Below are 20,722 nucleotides of genomic sequence, written 5' to 3'. Positions count from 1 at the left end.
AGCAAACAGTTGCTGTTGCTACTTGTTGTTGGTGTTGCTGTGTTGGGGCCACTTGCAGTTGTCATTGCGGTTGCCGGCTGTGTGAGCGAGAGGGGCCAATCGGAAAATTGGGTTATTGGGTCATGATTCAGTCCGAAGCAATAGCTATAGCTACAGTCGCAATAACAGCAACAGCAACAGCAACAATCGCCTCGATTTGTTTTTTGTGTCGTTTTGTGAGCGCGCCCACTGGCTGTCAACAAAGCGAACTTGTGGATACTTTTTTAGCTACTGTTTGCCGTTTGCTGCTCGCTGTTGCTGCTGCTGCTGCTGCTGTTGCTTTTTTATGCTTCTGTTGCAATTTATACAACACAACTGCTAAATTCAACAGACTCCGATGACTGCTCAACAGACTCTCCATTACAAGCCGAATTTAAATCCCAATCCCATCTCCAGCTCCATCCCCATATGCCCATATCCTCAGCTTTGTATCTTTCTAATTGACTTCCCTCTTTTGTCTGGCCATTGTCAGCGATGTTGTCGTTTTCATTGAAGTTGCAGTTGTTGCTGCTGTCGTCGCTATCGTTGTTGCTGCCTTTGGTGTTGTTGGGGCAACACTTGACACTAATTAGGCCACTCTTTGTGCGCCTGAGCTTGCCTCTTGCCTTTCGTTACATTGCATTATCTGGCAGCTCAGCAGCTCAGCAACTCAGCAGCTAAGCAACTCAGCAGCTCTATGCAAATGTTTTCCTCCGTTCGCCTTTCAATTAGTTGCCATCTAAATATGTATCAGAACATATTTACTCGGTCGATGGGGCGATGGGGAATGAATGCACTCGCTGGGCGTACATAGGAAGAGAAATAGCTTAGTTTACAGACCCTCCGTCTCCCCACGCCTCGGACGAGGTGCGAACAAACAACAAACTACGCAGCTAAAAATCAACGAGATAGAATATCTCAATCAATTCCATTATGCTCCTCCGCTCCGCTTGCTGTAAATCACTTGAAAACAAATGAATAATGTAGTTTCCCAATTGGAGCATCTCCACAAACACTGGCTGCCCCACAGAAGCCTCAGAAATCAGAAGGAAAAAATAGTCTCTGCATTGCATTGACCAACATATTTTGGCCGCCTTGGAGGTGAGTGTCTACACATGAAAATAGGAATAAACAGAGGACAACATGGGCCATAAATTTCAATCAAAAAGCCGGCTATGGCGGCAATTAAATTGCGCAATTTTCGCCTCGTCGGGCAATGAGTCTGTTTTCTTATTTTCTGGCTGAAAGATTGAATGCTTACATATATTTACGTTATGTGGGTGATGAATGGTAATGAATATATGAGCATCAGAAAATATGAAAATGATTCCTCCTCTCCTCTGGGAAAAGTAAAGCCGCAAAGTTCACACCGACTTGCCCAACTCCAAAGAATTCAAATGCACATTTTCTCTCGGTTCGAAGTAAACAGAGCCCAGGTACGCATGGAGCTCACAATTGCATAATGACTTTGTCAATTACTGCATTAGCATATCAAATATTTCAGTGGGCGTTTCGTTTTCCAGTTTATTTGTTTCTTCAGTTTATTATTCTCAACGCACTGCCCCTGCCCGGCTGACACACAACATTGTAACACTGACACCAAAATACATTTTCAGCCAACAACTGCAGCTCTTGGCCATGGTATGGGCTAGAATGGATTCTGGCTAGAATATAATTTGTATTTAAGTATGAGAATATTCGCTCAACTTTGGCAATACGTCTTCATTCTAGTTTTCAAATAATTTGTTGCAAGAAAATTTGTTTGCAACTCCAGACTGAGACTCGGCGACGACTCCCAAAAGCGACTATAAACCCGAGAGGAGCTGTCAAAGTGGCACAGAAATTTTTGTTTGCTTGTCGAGCAAAAAATAGCAAAAATATAAGCGAATGCAGTGACACACTTAAGCGAGGCAGCGCCTTTAAAGTTGGTCACCCTGTCGGCTACGCAATATTCTGCTACGTAGTGCTGCCTTCAAAGGAAATACTCTGCGTGGTGTGTGTGTGTGTGTGTGTGTGCGAAGTGTGTTTGTGTGTGTGTGCATGCCACTCCCCTTAGAGCCAACAAAGTTTCATCGCCTAAACACGAACTCAATCGGCCACAATCCAAACGGATTCCATGTTTTGATGATATCTGCGTTCCTATTCCCCATCATAGCCAAAAAAAAAAAAAACTAAAATGTATGTCATAATTTGCCTGGCAAGCGAATGGGCCAGACCACGCCAGGCTAGGTCTTCGGTTCGTCTGTTTGTTTGCCTTGTTTACGTTGGGAATTTGCATGCCGCTGATTGAGGCTTCCATTTCAGCCATAACAACAAGTTTGCCCTGCCGGCACATCGAGTGTTTGACCCATTTTCGTTCCTTGCCAACCGAGCATGGCAGTGTTTTGTTTGGTAGCTGCTCGCCTGGCCCGGCTACTGCAACTGGGTCAACTAGGGCCAAAAGCCCGGGGGCTAGGGTCACCACCCCAGATGAAGTTCTCTTCTCCCTTCGGCTCCGGGGATGGTGGTGATGTCAAGTGGACAAACTTTGATTAATCCCGCCAGCTTTGATCTTTGAACCCGCGGCAACGCCCCATCACGTACACAATCAGCCCGTTGAAGCGAACTAAGTCCAATGTAAACAGAAAGCCAATAGAACTAACTCCAGGAAGTAAATAGTGGCAGTGAGGAAAATTAGGCCTCTTAACTTGATCCAAGACATACATATGATAAACCGAATCAAACCCTTATAGAAATCAATCAAAGTATCTATCATTTAAGAACGTAATCATTATAATTTCCAGTGCTTATTAATCACCCTCAGCATCCAAATCGGAGTCGTTACCAGCTGACAGCTTCCCAAGACACTTGCAGACTCTGAGCCAGGCCCAAAACAAAGAAGAACCGGCCCCGCTATTTCGTCATTGGCCAAAACGGATGGATGGTCACCAGAACCTGGGAAGCGCCCAGCAACAAGACTCCGAATTGTATCCAAGCCGAGTCATTGTCTCATAGTTATTTATTTATTTTTATTTTTTTGTGGGGTTTTGTTTTCCTGAGTTTCTTGACCGACAGCCGCGAACCGGCATATTTTTGGAGCTATGACGAAATCATCTATTCTCCGTATCTCTCTCTCCCTTTTAATAGTTAAATTAAATCTGACACGCATTTGGGTCCCACTTTTTATGTCAGTTATACCATTTAATGGACTTCTTAAAACCGACCGGACCGATTCCTCATCGTCTTACACTCGTATGGTTTCTGTTTTGATAGCCGCGCGGCTACTCGCCTTTGGAATTTTCATTTTGAATGGTTCTTTCGAGAGAATCCCCCAGTGGAGAAGATTGGATTCAAATTACGATTTTTAGGCTTCGTTGGACGCCGACGACACGTAAAAAAAAAAAATATATATATATATATAAAGGAAAAGACGCAGACAGTGGTAGAACGAGGTGGAGGGAGACAATAGAGGGAAACAGGGATTGAGTTCGTTGGCTCTCGTTTAGCGTCGCAGCCACCACCAAGTTTGTTGACCTTCATCGAAAAATCCAGCGGGGCAGGAGGCATAACCCAGACATAACAAACACACAGGCTCCGAAAGGATCACCTGTTGCTGCAGCTGTTCGCCGAAAAAGAGAAATAATACAGGCTTGAAAAGAGAAAGAGCAGGGGAGAAATCCTTTCAGAAAACAAACTGATATCTGAGTTTCATAAAATGTTTATGAAACTCGAAAAAAATCCAATACCCAATTCATCCACTCAAGGCTTAACTGCACTTGGCGCATTCAGCTCACAAATTATTACATAATTTCACAAAATACACAATACAAAATACAAAATACAAAATAAAAGCAAATAAGGGAAAACAAGTGGCAAAGAGTGCAGTGCTGAAATTCCAGCGGCCTCCCAACAAATTGGGGCGATTTAAAGCGCAGGGAATCAATAATATGTAAATGCGTTTGTTCCCCTGCCGAAATGAACCCAAAAACCGAAAAACACAAAACTGAAACCCGAAAACCGACAACCGACAACCGACAACAGAAGAACACAAACACACCAACCCAAACAAAAATTTTGGAAGAGTCGTACGGGATCAACGGCTCGTTCCCGAAAGTTGAATAACCCAAATGGGCGTATAACACAAAAAAAAAAAAAAAAACAAGAAAGGAAAGCTAACTTCGGGCGGAGCCGAAGTTTATATACCCTTGCAGTTGAGTTGCAGTCCGCTAGGTGGCGCCACGCATCTTATATTATTAGATATATAGCGGATCGTATATAGTCGGCCGATCCTTATGAAATTTGGCATATCGAATTATTTTGCCATTGAAACTCCCATCCTTTTAACTTGAAAAACAACGAAGTTATAGCATTTCCGATCAATCAGTTATATGACAGCTATAGGATATAGTTGGCCGATCCTTATGAAATTCGACAAATCAGATTGTTTTTCCCAAAATAGAATCTGTACCAAATCCCATCTTTCTAACTTAAAAAACAACAAAGTTATGCCAATTTCGATCGTTCTATGACAGCTATAGGATATAGTCGGCCGATCCTTATGAAATTTTGTACACAAGATATTTCGGTCAAATATAACATGTGTGGAAAGTCTCAACCCTCCAACTTAAAAAACACCAAAGTTATGGCATTTCCGATCAATCAGTTATATGGCAGCTATAGGATATAGTCGACCGATCCCGGCCGTTCCGACTTATATACTGCCTGCAAAGGAAAGAAGGGTGTGTGCAAAGTTTCAACTCGATAGCTTTAAAACTGAGAGACTAGTTTGCGTAGAAACAGACAGACGGACAGACGGACAGACGGACCGACGGACAGACGGACAGACGGACAGACGGACATGCTCATATCGACTCAGGAGGTGATCCTGATCAAGAATATATATACTTTATAGGGTCGGAGATGTCTCCTTCACTGCGTTGCACACTTTTGACCAAAATTATAATACCCTCTGCAAGGGTATAATAAAGACGAGGCACCGGGAGAACCGACCCGAGTATACGATATACGAGTCAAAAATTCGAAATCGAGTAAAAATAAAATATAAAAATGCATCACGAGCCTGCCAAAAGTCGTGTGAGTCTTTATTTGAAGAAATCTATGACCTTATTATGCATAATTTGAATTCCGAAAGTATTCATAACGGCATCAGGCGCCACAAGATCGGTAGAGCCGTGAGTAATACGGACTTGATGACTAATAATATAAGTCTGAAGAGTTACTATGTCAATAATCCAATAATATATCTTAATATTAAACATTGTTAGCCGTGAATAATAATTTCTCAATTAAAAACTTCGAGTAGACTTAAAAGAAATGACTAATGCTGGGGAATCCTTGAACTCCAATCAACGTCTTGGGTTTGTCAAACAAATATGATAAAGTACTGAATGACTAACGAAGCTTGTGACGAAAAATACAGCGGGGATATTAACACAAATCAATACGAAAGGGGACCATAAATGATATCACAGCTTAGGGCTTACCCTAATATCATCAGCTTTGCAGCGTTTCAAATTTCAGAGCCAACTTCGACCCCTTATTGCTTTCAAGTCTCAACACATATATATTGAGCATATCCAGTTGCATTTCCTATATACATAAACTACCCCCTGCTCCTGCTCCTGATCCAGCTCCTGACAACCTCCTCACTCCGCCCACTTTAATTCTCCTATTCAGGATTGCATTCAAAAAAGTGTGTGTAGAGAGCAAAGGAATCCTTGTCGTCGCCCCTTTATGTCATTCATGTCTCAATACGGATCTGGGAATTTATGCGAGAGTTTCCTGTTTCAATTAAATTTTATTAGTGGCTATAAAATTTTACGAGCCTTCATTGTACAAGCAGACCAGACAGCACAACACACAAAAATTGTCAAAGCCAAATAGCAATGGAATTTCGTATTTCGTATATCGTCTTTCGTTTTTCCGTTTTTCATTTTGCGAATCGCAATTTTCTATGCGTACTTACACCGACAACAAATTTTTCAGCCAAACACATCTGAGGAGAAACTGTTATGGCCAAAGTGCTTTAGGAATTTCTGCATTGGTTCAATTAATAGCTAAATAGCTCGACAGGCAGCAGAAAGAACTCAAAACGATAGATACGACGTCATCGGACGGGCAAAATGGGGCGAGCAACCCCAAATGAATCAGTCAGCCGCCATCGGAGTGAGTGTTCTATATTTATCCTGTGACGTTGTAGGCAGTGTTTATGTCCCCCGCCCACAGAGCACAGAACACCACCCACCGCCTACCATCCGTCTACTGCCAGCCCACGCCCTTGCTGGCTGGCTGGCTTGCTGGCCCACAACGCCCACGAGTAAGTGAAAATGGAAAATGTTTACAGGCGAAAAAAAAAATGGCTAAAATCATAAACATTTCAGGATAAAAATCAAATAAGCATAAATATAAAAATATTCTGCTCATAATCAGGCTTATCTTATCATATTCTATTTTAAGTATTTTCAGAATACACGATGATTTTCTCTTGGTGTAGAGACAGATGGGCAGGAGGCCGTGTTTGCCAAATAATCGACTCATAAATATGGGACTGCAATTGCTTAGATGAAAAGGGGAAGTAACACAATGAAAATAAAGCTAAATAAAACAGAGTCTGAATGAATCCGGCCCTTTTGCCACTTTGGCAGAGTATCACTGGCCGTGTGGCAGTGATAAGCAGTCAAAATCGCTACGTTGGCAAACAACGTTGGTCGGGGAAGATAGGCGGGCAGTTACTTCGCGCGCCTCACATTACGTATACGCAGTGGGCGACGATGACGACAGAAATTGCGTAGCAGATGCCAATGAAACGGAAGCATTGTTAGTGACCAGGGGCGTCGCCAGCTCTCGGGAATTACCATTAGTGGGTCATCCCTTTCGGCAGACGCCCCTTGGAATTTATATGGCCAAAAACCCCGAAATAAAAACCCAAAAAAAGACAAAGAAAACAAAGTATGCCAAAGACGCAGACACCGAAAAAAAAATAAATAAGCGGAGAAGAAAAACGCAGCAAACTTGAATTGTTATGTGAGGTGAAAACTGTTAAAGGCGGGCAGCTGGAGGAGGAGTGGCCATGGAAATGGAAGAGGGTGGTGCACAGTAGAAGAAAGAGCCCAAAGAGAAGGGGCGTGCAGTGGCGTAGTACCACACAAAAAATAGGGGGCCTCTATTTCGGCGTTTTGCATGCTGCACGAAACTCATTCAAGTTAATTTAATCGCGTAATTTACGCATGATTGGCATCGAAAACGCGTGAAGACGTCGGCCGTGCGTCGGCTCAAAAGCTTTTTTCCGTGCCGTGTAGCTTTCGAAATGTAAATAAACGAAAATAGCGCCCGAAACTCGGAGGGGGAATTTTTGGCGGATGGCGGGTGGCGGGCGGTCCGGGGTAGCGATGACGTCGCCATCAACGCGCCTACGCGGCCCACGGAAAAACGAAAAAAAAAAAGAAGAACGCCTCGGAATAAACAAAAAAACACAACAATATCGAAACACACACACACACAGAGAAAGGGAGAGGGAGCATAGGGCCAGAGCAACATAACGGTGAGAAAACAAAATGGCGACCATATTGCGTTGTAGTTATTCGGAGCTTGGGAAGCTGCCATTTTGTTTTTGGCGCCATCCCATCCCACTCCACCCTCTCTCTCTCACTCCCTCTCGTGTGCGTATTATTTTTTCTTACATTTTTTATTATTTTATTTTTGATTTCGGCCATCAAGCCGGCCGGTGGCCAAAATGATTGACTAACTGACTGACTGAATGATTGAATGAATGGAGTCAAAGTCTGCTGACTGCATTTAAAATGCCGTAGAAAGCGGCAAGACGGCGGTAGAAAGTGTGAAGTTTTCAATTCGGTTTTTTGCCAGCCACCTGAATTACGTTGCTATTTAGCTGAAAATTGCAGAAATCTCTCAAAAGTCTCGAACTATCAAAAATGGATAAAATACTAAACAGTTCTGCTTAATTGAGAAAGATATCTTGAAATACCAATTGATTGAAACTTGTTTTTGGCATTTGAACTTTGATGAGAGGCCTCGCTGTCTCCGTCTTCCAACACTTGCAACTATTCCTGCATCAACTTTCATCATCTAACCATCTAACCAGGGATTTCCGACCACTGTCCGTCCATGATAAGCCATATACGATAAGCGTGCCAGATTTACTATCGCCTTGCTTTCCAGGGATTTCCAGCTTTGAAATGTGCGCCTGCCACTTGAGCTGCTCCGACTCCGTCTCCGACTACGGCTGCTGCGGCTGCGGCTGTTGATTCCCCCCGGGTGCAAGTTGCTTCTGTCAATTGGACATCAGTGCCGAAGGGGGTAGTGGGCCTGAAGTGGCGGCCATAGTGGGGCAAGTGGAGTATGTGCCAGCGAATTTGTCGAAATCAAGTCAACAGCCTGCTAAGCTGAGCACACTGGGGGAAAAGTGTATCTTATATCTTCTAATAGATTAGACTATTTTTGATTCATTTTAAATCGGTTTATCGCAGTGAGCTCCCCACACATGGAAACTATTTGGGAAATGCTGTGAAAAGTGTTGCCGTCGCACTTCAAATTACAATCAATTTGGCGTGCAGCTCAACAAAGGCAACTGTTGCAAGTCAACAGCCATGGAATGCAAATCACAACCCCCTCAGCCACCACTCAGCCACCTCCCCTTTTTATTTGGCAAAGGAAAAAGTTTTCCCTATGTAGGGTAACCCGGACAGCGAGCGTTGAAACATTTTAATTTGATTAAATTTCATGTGACCCAAATACCGGAAACAGTTATTCTCAGTGCCCTAGACGAAAGCCACCCAATGCTACGCCCCCCCCTCGTGTCCGACCCAGGGCCCATCGCCACCCCACCTCCCCCACAATGCTACCCCCCAGGAAGAGTGACAATGGCCTCGCATTACGGAAAAAGAAATAAGAAAAAAAAAAAAAGAAAATGAGCGCAAAACAAAATCAAAATTGTGATAAAAGGGGGGAAAATGGAAAAGCGGTTAAGGGTGAACGTCAAGGGGGGTGGCTAAAAGGTCGAGGCAGAGGAGGTTCAGAGAGTGGCAGGGGGTGGCGGCGGGCTGGGCTGTTGTGCTGGCAACGTGAGCTGGTGACGTTGACGTCTTCTTTTATTTTATCCACTTTTCGGTTCTCTGCCACATGAAAAGCAATTTTCATGCGTGGCTTCTTCTTTGTATTATGCTAGTGTATGTGTGTGTGTGTATGGGTGTGTGTGTGTGTGCGTGCTGCTGCGACGTATTTCCGCCGGCAGCAGAATCGAAGCCAAACCCAAAACCCAGAGCCGGTTTTTCTTCAAAGAAAACAGCAAGAGAAAAATAAAAAAAAAAGACACACACACACACATACACTAACAAGGAGCGTGCGTAAAGTGCGTAACTGTTTGGAAACGGGTTTTGTGGGGACAACTTCTTCTTCATCTCCATGTTGTTGTTGTGGCAGTGCTTCTTCTCGCCTTAGCCATCTCGCTCTGGCCCCCAGCGTGGGGCTGGTGTGTACAGCTGTTTTCTGTTTATCTCGCACTTTCCGCTTCTTCTCGGCATTCGTATTTTTGTTTACGTTCTGTGGCACGCACACGAGACCACGACACGCACACTCCGCTGCCGTCGCCACTGCCTTTGCCTTTTGTATCTTTATCTGCAAGTTTGTCGCTCTCCTCGTCGAGTGTATCTGTGCAAAAGTATCTGTGTGTGTGTTGTGTGTGTGTGCCTTTGAGTTTGCCCTGCATTTATTATATTTTATTCTTAGGGCCCGGAATACATTTTCACAGTTCGCATCACAGTCATCATCACAGCCCCCCCTTCTTGGCCTTTTTGGTCTTTTTGGGAAAAACCCTCCTCAATGCCTCCGGGCCTTACTTAATCACCCAAATTCAGCTTCATCGCTTTCACTTTTAAATTAAGTCATAATAAAGGCAGACACACAAAAAATGTAAAAAGCGTTATAAAAAAAAACTTAACCTACTTTCGTGTGAATAAAGGCATAAAATAAATTCAATAAAATACTGCGCAAAAAAATATGATGAGAGTTCGAGTTCAATAGCTAAGGCTTTCGAAGAGTCTCTAATAGTCTCCATCTTCCGCATTAGAAGAATTCAAAGCCACATTTCCTGTTTCAATATTTCTCTTTAAAGATTTTAGTTTCTAAATACTTCTCAAGAATTATAGTATTTCAGCTATTTCTGGCTGGCTGACCGGCTAGCTGTCTGTTTCTTCTGAGCTTTAATCAAAACCCCATTTCAAAGTGACCCACATACCAAGGTGGCATGTACCGAAAACGCCAAAACTCACTCACACAGCCAAGTCAAAAATCAGGTGTGCTCAGGTGAGACCGTCTCTGAGACACATGTGTGTGTGTGTTTGGATATCTGGTTGAGCCGCCACTTAAAAAAATAAAAAGGCCAAAAATCAGCCGAACAACAAAAAGGCGCTTTGAAATCAAAACTCAAACGATACCGAAACAAGCTGTATGCATTTTTTTGAAAGTAGTTTTCGATTTTGGCTCCAAAGCTTTTAGCGTTGGCTAAGTTCCCTTTCGATTGATCTATCGGGGAGGGGGACTTGTGAGTCATTTAGCTCCAGAAAGAGAAATTAACGCCGAGACACTTGCGATTATAAACATTCTTCAACAAGACGCCACAGTCATTGACTCTACCAGTCAGTTGTAACCAAAAACCCGAGAACAAGTCGTTCAACCTGCCTGCCACCACCCATCAACCTTAAACCTTAAAGCGAAAAGGTCATCGGAGCAGACTGACCGATTTCGGAGTTCCCCCCCCCGGCACTAAACCCAAGAATTTTATGACAATTTTCGGTCGTTTTCAAATTTATCGTTTCCAATTGGGAGTGCATTGTTTTTTGTCAAGAAATAAATTGCCAAAAAAAACCGGCGACGACTCTTCTACCTGCACGATCTACGAGTGGCCGGCAAGGTCGATTAGTCATTAGAGTGCAGTACCGCGGGCCGGGACGAGGCCTCTTCAAATGACCTGGCTGCCAGTCATTTTTTTTTTTGGCCGGCACACAGGCAACAAACTGAAGAAAAAACCTAAAAAACTGGAATTTATTTTTTTGCCGGTATCATAAAACCATAGCAATGCACAGGACAACAGGACTACAGGACAAAAAGACCATGGCAGAGAAGTGCTAATGGTAGAAGGAGAGGTTAGAGGATACCCATCGGGCAGGTTCGATATCGTTCGAACAGCGGGTAGTCCTTGAAGAGGACTCGAATGTGAGGATAAGAAAACGAACCCTTGATAAATTATCTTGGATTTATTTGCAAAGGAAATGTGTGTTCATAAAAAGACACCCCAAAAAAAAACCTTTCAAAAATATATTATTTGGTGTGGAAAGTTTTTTTTTTGGGCACACATCCAATTATCGGCTTACAACGAGGAGAAAACCTTCAACAAGTTGATGGATTTTCGGTTCGAAAGCGGACTTATTTTTAGATCAGTTCAGCGGCTACCGGGTCGAGAAACCAGTGCACTGCCACTGTCACTGCCGTTCACCTGATCAACGTCTGATGACACATTAGGTTTAGCTTCTCGGGCAGGCAGCTACTACTGGCCACTGCCACTGCTACTGCCAAAATGCACTTTTGCCGGGGCCGAAATGGGTCGTCGAGCAAAAGTGAGAGGCCATGTGAAACATTTGGCCAACAACGAAAGTAAAAAGCCAGTTGGAGAAATGGGTAACCCAGAAAGAGCCCCCCAAAGAAGCTCACAAAAAGTTGCGTGCGCTGAGAAATCTCGGAGGCTATGCTGTCGATTTCAATGCCATTAAAACGAATTTCATTTTAAATGCAAAACACAGGCAGGCAGGCGGCAGTCAGACAGGTAGGAGAGATAACAAGGGAGAAACTACAAATTACCCCGGACTTGAGAGACAATGAGGAAGCACAGCTACCAGTCTTGGGCTATCCAGTCTTGACAAATTATCCCCGACATTCCGGCCGGCAGCTGAGCTTAATTCTTGGGCCTTCGCGCCCTCCATTAAATGAGCTTGCAAATTATATGCGCTGCTCCTGCTGGCGTTCTGCCGGACACTTGATTCATGGCCTGGCAATTATACGTCATCGTAATAGAAATACGAATGGAAATGGCTATGCAAAATGGACATGGACATGGACATGGACCTGGGACTCGGACGAGAAAATGTAAATGAAAATGGAGATTGGAGATTGGAGATGGGCTAGGGCTAGTGGCAGTGCTATGTGCGTGCAACAAGTTTCTCGTTTGAAATAACCTTAGAATTAATTGCCTCACGTTTCCGACTCAAAAAAAAAAACCAACAAAATAAAGCCAAAACGCTCCCCAACTATGTATGTAGCTGCGTGCGGCAAACAAAAGCAATTGCTCAAGTTGAACCGAAAACAAATTTCGGTTTTGTGTCGAGTTGTTTGGCTCCACCACACATACACACTTACACCACACACACACCACACACACACCACACACACACACACACTCACGTGACCATCACATGCCAGCGAGGACAACTATTGATAGATGTAACGAATTTCCCCCGCTCTTTTTTTCATTTATTTTTTTTTTATCCAGTTTCATTTTTTTGATTACGAAACCGGCAACCCAAAAAGCAATTGTTGATTGACTTACAACAGCAACGACGAACTTGAGCTCTTCACTTTTCTAGCTATTTTCGAGTCTGGTGGCTAATGATGAGGTCATAGAGGAGTCTACGCTCGACAAAGTGGAGCTTGTAAGTCGTTTCATTTCGGGTTACATTTCCATAGCTGACTATGCCGAAAGATTTGGATTTGGATTGAAAAACTTGAGGCCTTTCAGGTCTGTCATGATCGTAAAATATAAACAAGCCAACATAAGTAGCCACAATGTAGCAACAATATACTCGTACATTTTCAGCTTTTTCCCATTTTGGGCAACTTGATCAAGTCGCAGTATCTCTGGCCTATCTAGCTATATCTGTATCTGCTGGATACAATGCTGGGGCAGAGGCTGGAACTGTGGCTGACATCGAGCTGGGGACAAGCCCACACATCTGGCTGGCAGCTACAGCTAACTGACAAATTTATCGACTCGCCGCCACACGGAAAAGATACGCGCAGCTGACTTGGCATTGAAGACCGCGTATCTGTATCTGTATCTTGCATGCGCATGTGACGAGTATCTCTCGGAATTTGTATGCAACAATTACAAATGTTTTAAGCGATTATTAGTTGAGAGGAAGAAAAAAAAACACCAGGCCCATGCCACAAACATGCCAGAAAACTGCAAAGGAAAGCAGCAAGCGAATGCAGAGGGAGACAGATTGCAGCGAGCGTGTGAGCGAGTGAGGTAGAGGAAGCGGGAGAACCCAGCTTGATGCCGGCTCTAGCAGCCCCTCCCCCCTTGCTCTTGGCCACAACTATTCTTTTTTCTCCCGACAGCGCAGTCAGCCGGCAAACCGCTTGTGAGCATGTATCTCACAGATGCATGTGTTTCGCTCATGTATCTAACTATCTTCGCCATCTATATTCAGCCGGCTATCCATGTATCTCTCCACATCTCTGCTGTTTGCCTGACTTATGACGCAATTCGAAAAGTTCATCCGATCTGTGAACGTCCCCAACCCGTACCGTTTCTCTCCATCCCCGTATCTTTTCTTGTCAGTATCTCTGGGCCCGATGATGACAGGGCGAGAGGGAGTGCCGGACCGGGGCCGGGCCGGGCCGAGCCGGAGAATTAATCTATATAATTAGCTGTAAAGCGTACAAGTATCCAGATCCAGCCATTCCAATTGCCATGTATCTCTATTTAGCCCTGAAATCGTATCGCCATTTATTGCAATTGTTTCTGGCTCTATGTCTTTTTATTATTTAGCATTTTTCCCAAGCTTCCATTGTACTTAACGCTCGGCGTAGAGAGTGAGCACTATCGAGCACTTCTCTGTTGAATTCTTTCACGAAACCAAATTCTAAACAAATTTTTATTACGACATCGTCATCATTAGCATCATCATTAGCATCAGCAGCGTCGGCGTCATTGAGTTTTTTTTTTTTTTTTTGTGGATTCGATTCTATAAATTCCCCAAAATGATGTTTCACTCTCGAATTATTTTTCGCCGCGTTTATTTATTAATTTTGTTTGGAAGTGACGCAATAGGAAGACTCTAGGGCTGTGGCTGTGGCTGGAAGATTATGTTGATCTTGTGTGCGGGTCACCGCGAATGTGAAGTCAACCCGAACGAACCAGAGCCATCTCCTAAATAAGAACCGTACATAAATAATATATATCTATATAGATGTTCCGGATATCCCCCCCAATCCCAGAATGGTTCTTATATCAACCATCGAAGAGAAAAGTTTCCATCAGTTTGAAGAAGAAGGCCAGCCCAGACCCAGAGCGTAACCCAATTACATACGTGCCAAAAAGCGGAATGCGACCCTCGGATAAGTATTCTTATTTTTTTGTGCTTTTTTGTTCGCTGTTGCATAGTTGCACATAGAACGTGATTGCACATACACACTAGTCGGTGCGAAACTGTACTCTGGGGTGCGAGTAAATATATGCTCTGAATAAAATGGTACATAAACTGCATAGATACATATGTACGGAGCTATGCTGCGCCCCCCGACCGATGCTGGCGACTGGGGGGTGGCTGGGGCCGAGCCAACCTTGACACAGTTTGCTGCCGCCCCGACACCGACACTGACGACGACGACGACGACGTCGACAGAGCAGCTTCTGCTTATGCTGGCTGCACCACCACCCACACATACACTTTTCGCTTTTTAAAATTAAACTAAAGATAAGAGATCTAAGATATGTTTTTGGAGAGAAATCTTACCTCATTTCCTGTTGTTGTGATCTTGACAACCACCTCGTCCTTGCTGGCATCGTGTTGAACCACATCGCCGCTCTGCTCCCGGCCGAGGTATGTGAGGAAGACGCGCTGTCCGGGCTGCAGCTGGATGCCCATTATGGAGCGGAATCCCGGACCAATTAGATCCGATTCGCCAAACTCCTTGATCATGGCATTGCGGCGCAGAGCCTGGGCCGGACTGATGTGAACGTTGGCGCGACGCGACTCCACCGCGACATTGACCGACGAATCCGTGGAAGCGGAGGATGATGACGACGACGAGGACACGGCGACGGCGGTCTTAAAATCGAACCGGACGATATAGCGCGTATCGGCGTTAAGGTGCGTGTCGCCGGGCGCCAGGAAAGTGGGCGGCGGTGGCGGCGACAGTGGCGCTAACGGCTTGCCGGCGGCGGTGGGCGGCGTTTTGACGTCCGAGATGACGCCCGAGTACCAGAGGCCGTCTGGACCCGGGGCGCACACCTTGGTGCCGATAATGGAGCGTTTGGCTAAACGGCGACCGGTGGACATTTTTTGTACGTTCGGTGTTAACGGATTAACGAATTAAACGGAATTTTGATTTGATTGTTATGGTTTGAGAGTTAACTTTCTCCTATCGTCTGTTTCTTAACTTCTTCTATCTTTCGGTTAAGAACTTAGAGCCTGAACTTGGCTTTCATGGCTCGCCACATTTTCTCGCACTTGACACTTTTGCTTTTTAGCTTTTATTTTTATTTATTTTATTTTTTTTGCCTTTTATTGCACTTTTGAGTATTTGATTTTGCTTGCACTTTGCTCTGACACTTTCGTTTCACTTTTTAATGCACACTTGTTGTCTTTTGAATAGTTTTTTCTTTATCAGAATTTGAATATTGGATTGGATGGTTGTGGTTGTGGACTTAAGTCTGGCAGACGTTCTTGGTCCGCCTATAGACATGGGATTTCCCGATGCCGGGCAGTTTCTTGATAACGTTCTTGTGGTACAGCTCCAGGGAGAAGGTGATGCGGGCGTTTAGGTGCTGATTGGACTGTAGACGCTGCAGGAGCGGCGGTGATGACCCGATCGACGGAAGTGCCAGCTGCTTCTGGGGCGGATGGAAGTGCGGCCTCTGCTTGAGCTTCACATGCTCGGCGTCGCTGGGCGTCTGAATGGCGTTGGCGTTGCGTTTTTTCTTAAGCATAATCCAATTTTGGCCGCTTGTAACCTCACAGCTTGCACAGTTCCGGGGTGGGAGCACTTCCGAGGGGGGGCTTTATAGAGTGACAAAACTACTTTTGTCACATAAAATATAGAGTTTTCTTTGGCGAGTGCTCAGGCACTTGGCTGATTTTGTGCTGTCCTTTTTGCTTGGCTGTTTGTTATTGTGAGTGATTGGAGCTTATTTTGCTTTGCTTTCGCGCTGCTTTCGCTGCCGGTCGTTTCACTTTTCTCTCTCACACACACACACACAAACACACACACACTGGCAGCCACAATATGGGATGCACTTCGCGGCTGCTGCACTGATTTCCGATTTTAGATTTAAGATTCAATTTTCTGAATCTTTATTTTCTGTTTCACAGTTTATTCAGTTTTGCTGGCCGAGCTGATGGCCGAAATGGCAATGGCCAAAACAACACGTCTATAGTTTTGGTTGTCTGGATGGGGGGAGGCGCTATTGGCTATTTTGCTGGCTTTTCACTGGCTATTTTGACTGTTTTTCGAATTCTGTTTCGCCCGCTAAGCGACTGTGGGTCTGCTCCGGAGAGTTTGCTATCGACGACTGCGACTGCGACGCCGGCGAGCTAAGCGAACGGTGCAAGCCTCAAAACCGAAATCCGACAGATACAGTGAGAGCGAACGGCAACCGACGAGATACAGTTACCCCCCACTACCCCAAGTTCGGCTCTCTCTCTCTCACTCTCCCTCCCTCTCTCTCTTTCGAATGGCGCTCGCTCTTTCCCTCTCCTCTCCGCTGCTATGTTATGTACAGGCCATACAGGCCAACAGGCCCGTTTCTATAGCATCTACCTGCTCGGAAAAGCAAAACAACGTTACGTATACATAATATGTGTGTTTGTGCGGGAGAGCCTGGCTGGTTGACTGGCTGGCTGGCTGGCTCACAGCTGTTATGTGCTCTGAAATTCTCGATTTTGTTTACATCGTCTCTTCGATTCCATGCTGCTATGTTGTGGATGGATATTCGACGTTTGTTGTGTTTTTTTTTTGTTTTTTTTTTTTTTTTCGTTTTCGGAGGCCCTGTATGTTATGTGCGTTGTAAGTATGCTGCTGGCGTTGTTGTTGCCTTTGGAATGACCTCTGTAGGCATTCTTCGACAACGTCAGCAAATAGAGAAGGGGGTTGTGGGACGGGGGTGTGGGGATTTTCATCCGATGGGCGTTTCAATCTTCAACTTCAATAAACATCAACTCCATCCAAATGCTTCAGGGCAAAAGATTTGCGTAGTTTTTATTCCCGAGGCAGTGAGAAAAAACTCGCTAATTATTACAGAATTATTTAGGAATTTTTTATTTGGGTTCATCATTGCTTATTGAAGTTTTAAAAAAAAGTGTAGCATACTTTATATTGCTAGGCAAGTTCAGGTTCTTATTTGCCTTATTTTTATTGTATCTTTTGAATTATTTATGCAATATTATAGATTTCTTTTCAATTTAAAATAAATAGATTCACTTGTTGACTAGCAAACAAATTTTTCTCTCTGCAGTTTTTGGAGTTTTTGCGTTTTATTTCTATGGTTTCGGGGTGGATTTTCCGGGATTTTCATGCCGCCAGCATTTTTTGTGAAACGTCATAGAATTATGCGCTGTTACTGCGCTGTATGTAAGAGTTTCCCTTTCCAAACAAAAACCCACGGCTTAAGTGTGAAATCAACTAAAAAGCCAAAATCGAGGACAAGACCTTGCTAGATAAAGCGGAAATGTTGAAGCTTATCTTTTCCCAAAAACAAAAAGAAAAAAAATCTAAACTGATTAGGCCCAGGGGAAAGGGAAAAGATACGAAAATATGTGTGTGAAATGCAAAGAAGATGAAGCAGCAGCACCAGCACCAGCAGGAGGAAAGTGTCGGCCAAGTGCAAAGATGAAGTATCTGACAAATTCAATTAATCATTTCTCTAGTGAAAATTCCAAGGCAGCAGGCAGTAATAACAAAAACAACACGAATCAACAGAGCGTTACCAGAGCTACAACAAATACGCAGTTACGAAAAGAAAACAACAACAAATAGCAATAACAATAGCAACAACAGCATCAAGTGAATGTGAATGCAATCCGTGAGTTACAAAACCAGCGAGCTAGCTATATCTATAGCTAACGAAGAAGGAAAAACGCAAAAGGCAAAACCAAAACAAAGCATAGGCGTTAGATGGAATGAGATGGAGATACACAGATACAGAAAACATGCACACACACACACTTACAATCGCACTCACTGGCACGCATACAGGCGCATTGACACATTACCCAAGCTGGAAAATAGGTCAACCAAGGCATTTTGTTTGGAAAATTCTCTCTCTTTCCGCTCTCTGTTCAGATATGGCAGCACTGTTTCAGCTCTGTTAAATAACAGCGGCCTCGATTCTGATTGGACTCAAGCCAATTGGAATGGCCTGCAAAAGTTCTCAGCCGCTCAGCAGCTGTTGCACTTGAGTTCTTCCTTCTCTTATTCTGGTCTCTGTCCTCTTCCTCCCGACCCCCCTCTCTATTTCACGCCTCCTTTTACAGATTGGTGATTTTATTGGAATTTTATGAAAATTAAACCGGATTTTTGGATTTCTTTGTAAAGTTGTAATGAGACAGTGTATTATTTTTTGTGTTTTTTTTTACCCTCTTCTCTCTTTTTTTTTGATATTTTTTTTGGTGAGTTTTCAGCTGCATTTGGTAGGGCGCCGCCGCGCTTTTATATCGTATCTTTATTTTTATATTCCCTCCTTTATCAACAGCTTATACCCGTAGATATGCGGAATTGTTTATGTGTGTGTGTGTGTGTGTGTGGATTTGATTGGATTGCCTTCGAAACCGGATTTTAAAAATATGTATGTCATTCCATACCGTTCCATTCAATTACGCTGATGCCTAGGTATAGCCAAAGCCAAAGGTATTTACATAGGTCCCACAATGATCGGCCTTTGTTGGGCATGAAATCAACTTGAAATTACCCCGATCGGCCGAAAAGATGAGGGCCATACCAGTATATCCATTGGATATCCAACGGCGAAGATGCATGGAGAAAGTGCAAGCTGCATGCAAATTAACAAGATACTGATTCCGAGGGCTATTAAATGACCATATCCGATTTAAATGGGGTGCAAAAAACGGCTTGTGAAATAAGCCAGCTATGTAGGCGAAAAAAATGATATGGGGGCATAATATTTGCCTTTTAAATAAATTTTCACATATGACGATATTGAGTCAAAAAACCATTATAAGAAAATGACCAAGTCTTAGAATCATATATTTTGCTTATCCTCTAATTCCAAAGTCTTCAAAATATTTTTTGAAAATTTTAAAATATTTTGAAGAAAACTTCCAATTGGAAGGGAGAGTTTGGGTTTCAGACAATAAGAACAAACAAACATTTAACAATAAAACAGAAAAATATAGAATTCAAGAGAATCACCCTCTTTTATTGTATCTTTTGATCCGTTTTCTTGTCGATCCAACAACCCTACTTTTCCCTACTTCTCACTAATTAGAATCGCTTCGTTTCACCCCCAACTAGCTAACTGGGGGCACATGTCAAGTCTCTGGCAAATTTGCTGTCATGACTTGTAACGTCAACACGGACACGGAGCCTGGCCATATAATTGTACAATGTCCATGGACATGGATGGTGATGTGGACATGCCACCGACGCCGCGTCGAGATGTCCATCAAAAAATGTCAGCTGGCTGGCCAAACAGAGAAAAACTCACATTGAGAAACTTAAAACGCAAATCATAGATGGCGGATGGCGGATGGCGGATGGCGGATTGGGGGAGGACAGAAAATCGCCCTTGACTCTCCAACTAACTGAAAAACTTCAACTTTGACTTGGACTCCTACTCTGACACTAAATCCAAAAACCTTGACATTTCGAGTTGCGTGCTTGGATCATTAGAATGTTTACCTGTATGCCACCAGAGAGTATCTGGCAGATAGACAAACATAAAGATACGAGGGTATAGTGTATGAAATGGGAAATCAAGTTACCAACAGCCAACAGGGTCGTGTGATTGATGTGAACATGTCAGCACGGACATGAAAGCGGGATATACATATAGTATACTCCTAAGTAGAGCTACGGATAGCAGCCAGCAGGAAGCATAAATTGTAGACAAAGATGAGCTCAGATACAAGATACATGCTGCTATTACACGAATCACAATCAGGCTGCAGATACAAATTTATGTCATGTGCAGTCTGGACATGTGAATGACAAAAAAGCATCGGTCGGACGTTCGTAGTTTTGACAACCGGTTCCACCTCAGCTCTTGTAAAGTTGGGATCTTGGATCTTTTCGGACCTGGAGTTTAGAGTTTTGTAGTATGGGAGCTTCGAGCTGGGAGCTGGAGTGGCTGGCCAACCCAACTCGATGACTTGGGGTCAAGAAGCGGCCACCTGACAGCAACTTTCCTTGGCCAGGCTGATTTCACCAATGGACGATTCAATTGCCGATGCCAGGAATGAAGGAGTCGGGGTATACACTTAAAAAACTCAAGTTTTTATTACATTTAATTCAAAAAATCGAAAGGTAAATGGAAAACAATATAATAGGGGAATAGAATTGCAGTGTAGGGCTAAGGCTGTGCGTGCTGTTGACATTGGGTCATAAATTCTGGCGGAAAACAGACAACAGTTTTCATTGTTTTGCTGCTTGGATGCAAGACTTTTGTTTGGACAAG

At 43.8% G+C, this 20,722-nt stretch overlaps 2 protein-coding genes across 5 annotated transcripts in view; both read right to left on the bottom strand.

The window, feature by feature from the left end:
- LOC6500631 (zinc finger protein 704) overlaps positions 1-15,514 on the bottom strand; it is a 115,839-nt gene extending 100,325 nt beyond the window's left edge. For all 4 annotated transcript variants that reach the window (XM_032449457.2, XM_032449458.2, XM_001953570.4 and 1 more), the window contains exon 1: positions 14,826-15,514. In XM_032449457.2, the coding sequence (XP_032305348.1) occupies positions 14,826-15,371 (546 nt within the window). In that variant the 5' untranslated portion in view covers positions 15,372-15,514. The remainder of the gene's footprint in view (positions 1-14,825) is intronic.
- A 180-nt stretch (positions 15,515-15,694) lies between these two features.
- Positions 15,695-16,021, bottom strand: LOC123257031. The gene has a single exon (XM_044714353.1). It carries the CDS (start codon positions 16,019-16,021, stop codon positions 15,740-15,742), a length of 282 nt encoding a protein of 93 aa, XP_044570288.1. The 3' UTR covers positions 15,695-15,739.
- Positions 16,022-20,722: the final 4,701 nt, after the last annotated feature.

The sequence above is a fragment of the Drosophila ananassae genome, chromosome 2L, assembly GCF_017639315.1.
Source record: "Drosophila ananassae strain 14024-0371.13 chromosome 2L, ASM1763931v2, whole genome shotgun sequence".
NCBI lineage: Eukaryota > Metazoa > Arthropoda > Insecta > Diptera > Drosophilidae > Drosophila > Drosophila ananassae.
This window is presented reverse-complemented; position numbering and strand designations above follow the sequence as displayed.